Source organism: Carassius carassius, chromosome 40 (assembly GCF_963082965.1).
Source record: "Carassius carassius chromosome 40, fCarCar2.1, whole genome shotgun sequence".
Lineage (NCBI taxonomy): Eukaryota > Metazoa > Chordata > Actinopteri > Cypriniformes > Cyprinidae > Carassius > Carassius carassius.
The window spans coordinates 1976936-1982500 of record NC_081794.1 but is presented as its reverse complement, the minus strand read 5'-3'; the positions used below and the strand labels follow the sequence as shown (position 1 = coordinate 1982500).

General features: G+C 38.5%; 1 protein-coding gene across 1 annotated transcript; it reads right to left on the bottom strand.

Moving 5' to 3' along the window:
• Positions 1 to 558: 558 nt before the first annotated feature.
• sox8a (SRY-box transcription factor 8a) lies at positions 559 to 4733 on the bottom strand. Its single transcript, XM_059531663.1, has 3 exons — positions 4206 to 4733; positions 2972 to 3189; positions 559 to 1512 (listed from the first exon to the last, which is right to left on the bottom strand). The coding sequence occupies exons 1-3, from the start codon at positions 4571 to 4573 to the stop codon at positions 941 to 943; spliced, it is 1158 nt and encodes a 385-aa protein (XP_059387646.1). The 5' UTR covers positions 4574 to 4733; the 3' UTR covers positions 559 to 940.
• Between the last annotated feature and the right edge of the window lie 832 nt (positions 4734 to 5565).

Sequence of the window (5565 nt, the reverse complement as noted above, 5' to 3'; positions counted from 1 at the left end):
GCAAAACTTGGTCCAAAAAGCTGCATACAGTAAGAACTCACCATAACTAGAAATCAAAATCATAAGAGACACTACATCTTGTAGTGCTTACTGCGTACCGTCCAGTTTTAAGACCCAATAATGTCATCGAGCAAAATGATGTGTACTGTACATATCAACACTAATACATTCTCCACTTCAAAAATCATCAATGTAATAAAACGTAGTGAAAGGAAAATAAGTCCTAGTCCACCCACACCCATCTGCTGTGGAATCACTGGCTCTTTTCCACACATGAAGAACTTATTCTCTTATCCTGCACTCAATTTAAGCATTTTCTGCTGCTTTTGTTTCTGTTTATCCAAATAGCAGAGGGTAGTGTCTGTTCTTGTGTTCTTCTTTCATGTAACGGCAGTGGTAATGATTTTCTGCTTTGTATTTGTATTTGTTTTGTTCCCTCCCTTAATTAATGCCTCTTTTATAATGAAAACAAAGAGCCCTTTGAGATGCTGTCATTCAGAATCAGCCCTCTCTCTTTTCTGCACTCCCTCGCTGATTCTCGGCTTTGTAAACCACAGATGATCCAGCATCTCTCCAATATTCAAATACAGCTTCATTTTGGACTCAAATTGTGAGGAAAGCATGATTTATTCTGCTGTTTGACGGTCCGACTCGGTCTTTATCAACAGTGAATTACATTTTAATTGCATATCATCAAGACAAATCCATGATTGGGTTTAAACAGAGTATTGAATATTGACAGTCTATCGCATCTCACTCCAAAAAACAAACACTTTTATCCTGGCCATAAGACAGGAACAAAACATTTGATATTGAAAAGTGAATCCAAAATCTGTTAGGAAACTCTGAAGGTAACAATTATCAGAAAAACGTCTATGAAATGGCAAGATTTACAAATACAGTCCCATAATTCTCAGCATCTCGGACTCAAAACTTGGCATCAGGGTCGTGTTAAAGTCGTGTAAACCGGCTGATCCCAGCTCGCCCCGGGACTATGAGACGGACTCGAGAGAACAGGAGTTACGTACGATCTTCTGGAGGAGTGGAAGTATGGATATTGATAAATGCCAGCGGGATACCCGGAAAATGTGGTGAAGTACGTGGAGTTCTGCAGGTCTGGACAGTCAGTCAGTTCGGATTGGGTCGGTGACCCGTGAGACTCCCCGTAATGAGAAGGACTCAATTGTTCTGTTTTAATGAGCGGTCTTTGTTGGTTTGGTGACCCCTTGTTCCATGCCGAAGCGCTGCTGTGAGGATGATGGTGGTAGGGTGTGCTGAAACAGCCGCTGGGGTTCTCCATGTGGCCGTTTAATGGCAGGTACTGGTCGAACTCACGCACGTCAAACGGGCCCATGCCGCCGATGACATCACTGCTGAGCTCCGAGATGTCCAGGTTGCTGAAGTCGATGTTGTGTCTGGTGTTATCCGATGCACGCCGGGACTTCTGTTTGGCGCTCTGATGCTGATCAGACTTCGGGGTGGTGGGAGGTGTAGGAGGGCCGTGAGGTTGAGCTGGGTTGGAAACATCGAATGAGTTTTGTTGGGTTGAGGAGGAAAAAAATAAAGGTTCTTTATGCTCTTCCCCAAAGAACCTTTTGGTGAACAGTTCTAAAAAAAAACAAAAAACTTTTTCTTAGAAGAACATTTTAAAAATGTAAAGAACCCTTTTCCATTATAAACAACTTTTTGGGGAATGGAAGGGTTCTGTGGATGGTAAAGGTTCTTCATGGAACCATTGATGCCAATATAGGACCTTTATTTCTTCAACAGGTTCTTTATTGGCATTGATGGTTTTTTTCCTAAACCTAAAACAAAAAGAAAAAAATTTATGTTTTAAGAACTGTTCATTTAAAGGTTCCTTGGGGAACCAGAAATGGTTCTTCTACACATTAAAAAACAAAAGCTTCTTTATGATGGTTCCAATAAGAAATCACTTTCCACTGGACAAAAGGTTCTTCATTATGGAAAAAAAAAACTTGTGGAAATGTTCTTTAAAATGGATGTTTTAGGAACTGTTCACTTAAAGGTTCCTTGGTGGACCAGAAATGGTTCTTTTACACATTCAAAATAATGGTTCTTTATTGGTATTGATGGTTCCATCAAAAACTTTTAACATCTGTGGAACTTTTCCATTGCAAAAAAGATTATTAATAGCAGGGGGTTATTAAAATTTTATTTACACTACCAAAAAAATAGTTCTTTTAAAAACCGTGCACTGGAAGGTTCTCTGGAGAACCAAAAATTGGTTTCCATTAATGATTCCATCAAGAATTTTTCAAATCAATGTAATCACTCTCCAATCAGTCCAATCAGCAAACAGTTTTTTATTTTGGAAAAAGGTTACGAAAACGTTCTAATGGTTCTTTTAAGAACTGTTCATCTAAAGATTCTTCGGAGAACCAAAAATTGTTCTTCTACGCTCTGAACAATTAATGTACTTTATTGGCATTATAATAGTTTAATTAACATACATGGAATCTTTCACAAAAGATTTATTATAATGAAAAAAGTATTTTAGATTGTTTAAAAACAGTTAACTAAAAGGTTCTATGGGTAACCAAAAATGGTTATTTTACACTCCTACAAGTAAAAATCCATCCATTGAACTTTCCCACTAACCAAAAAGTTATTTATTATGGAAAGAAAAAGTGATTAAAATGTTCTTTACACTAACAAAAAATGGTTCTTTTAACAACTGTTCTTTGAAGAACCAAAAATTCTAAACGTCTACGCTTACACTACATATAAAGGATCTTTATTGCCATTGATGGATCCATGAAGAACTTTAAGCATTCTTGGAATATTTCCATTGCACATAATTATAATAAAAAAAGGTTCTTTTAACAATTTTTAACTGGAGGTTCTTTGAGGAACCAAGAATGGTTCTTCAGTGGCATCGCTGGGAAAACCCCCTTTCATAAAAAGTATGACACAACCCAAACTGTAAGACAATGGCTCTTTCATAACTCACCACCGTGGAGCTGTTGATGGTGCATCCCTCTCACACCTGCTTCTACTTTGTACATGTGAGGGTTCTCCTCAGCTCCCGTGTCCAGCTCACTCTGACCCGGCTTCAGGCTCTTCCGTCTCCGCGGCTGGTATTTATAATCCGGATAGTCTTTCTTGTGCTGGAGCCGCAGTCTCTCTGCCTCTTCCACAAACGGTCGTTTCTCGCTCTCAGAGAGCAGCCTGGAGGAACGGTGCGGCCGTCCATCGCAAAGCATGGAATGGAAAAAGTGCACAAGTGAATTAAAACAGTCGTGTGTGAATGACGAAGAATAAATCCGGATTTAGAGGGTTAGCTGGTTTGAAGCTGGTGCAGAGCGTCTCGATCCAGCAACAAACCAGGGATGCATTTTTCAAAAGCTGCTGTGGTCACAAGTTCAATTGTTACCAATCGAGTTCACTGGAACTTAATGATACTTTTGGGAAACACACACCAGATGGGTTACAAGCAGCTCCACAGAACATTGCATTTATTTCCTTAAACTATTTACATTTTACCAACAGTTATACAAGAACATATTCAGTACATTTTACAGTAAGGTTTCACTTGTTATCATTTACTAACAATGAACAATGCAATATTTATTACTCTCAGTCAACATTTACAAACATTGAACTATTAACTCACATTAATAAAGATTAATAAATGCTGTAAAAATATGGTTTGCTGTATACAAATTAGGCTTTGAAGTGTTACTTTGCAACTGGCCATGATCCTAAAATTGACAAGTATTGCAACAATTTACACATTTTCTGGCTTCTACTGAATAGTATGTATTCAACTTTGTTGCATGCTTTACTAGTAGCCTACTAGTACTTAACTAGTCTGAATCCAACAGTTACACTTGTTTTATTGCTTGTCAAATAACTGATCTTAATTGTTGGTTTAGAGCTGAATTCAAAAGCTTACTAATAAGAAATGTTGATTTGTCTAATTCAAGTGCGTGTCTGTTTAACTTGCTCTGGGGAAAAGTGAAATAAATCCTAGTAAGTACTAATATCTTATTTAGTTCATAGTGACGTTAAAAAATACTTAAAATTGGTGCAATGTTAAGTGCATGGTGCAATATAATGGTGCAGCATGTTCATTAGTAGAACTTTTTATTTTATTACGTAAACACGCCATGCATTATGTACATGATGTCATGTAAAGTGTGATCCGTCGATCTCTGTGAAGTTGAACTGATAAGTCCACGTACCTCCATAGCTTGCCGAGGGTCTTGCTGAGCTCGGCGTTGTGGAGATGTGGATACTGATCCGCGAGCTTCCTGCGCGCCGCCTGCGCCCACACCATAAACGCGTTCATGGGTCTCTTCACATGAGGCTTGTCTTTCAGAGACCTGCTGCCCTGCATAGGCATCGGCACCAGCGACCAGTCATAGCCTTTGAGGAGTTGGGACACCGCGTCTCGGATGCACGGGGGGAAACGGGCATCCTCCTCGGCGCCGGTTTGGGATCGCGGGCCTTGTTCGTCGGATATCGATGGAGAAGACGGCGAGTCAGAGTCCACATGGGCGATATAAGAGCTTTCAGTCCCAGAAGGAGTTTTATCCGGCTCTTTTGACATTTTCAAATCCACGTTAACAAAGATGAACAAAACAATAATCGGCCAGCGGTTACGTGCGCATTTTACGCGTTACGCGCGTTGGCTTTAGTTGAGATTTGGAGCGAATATTCCAAATAAACCTATTGATGTATTGGTTTCTTGAATCTCAAGGCTCGCTCGATCCACACTTGTTGGTAGGAGTGAAGTTTTTCTAAAGCTTCTATACTCTCGCGCTCCTCCTTCTCTTCTCTCATTGGAGGAGAGGCTTTTGCGCAACTTTTCCAATTGGGCTGTACAGGACATCAGAAAGTTTTTTCACTTAATTGAACATAATTGACTAACAAATTAGACCATAAACCCATAACTGCTCATGGGTTCCCTTAAGAATCCAACCTTAGCCCACTGTATTTCATTAAAACTCTCCTCCTTGGCTAACTAAACTTGACTTTAATTTTAATATTAGGCTATGAAAGATATACAGTATAACAGTTTTCACTGCACAAATGATTCTGTGATGAACTATTAAAAAAAGAGATACATAAAGTATATAAGTGTATATACATAAAATTCATATCTATAAGTTTATATAAGTGCATATTTTGAAAACATATTTGCTCTTTACACACACACACACACACACACACACGCACACACACACACACACACACACACACACACACACACACACACATATATATATTATATAAAAAAATTCAAAGATTCCATAACGTTATCAAAAATTTGGTAAATATACACAATTTATTAATCACAATATTAAGGCCTAGAGGGTGTAAACCCCCCCCCCCCATAAATGTGCTGAACGTGTCTGTTTAATGGCACATTTTTTTTTTTTATAATTGTTTAAATGAACTATTTGTAATCTTTAAACAACTCAGCATATATAATTTAAACATAAAAATTACATCTTTAGCTGTTAGATTTTTATTTCAATAGTTATATACAACACGATGATCGAGAGTATTTCACTAGAGCAGATCCGCCGGTCTCAGAAA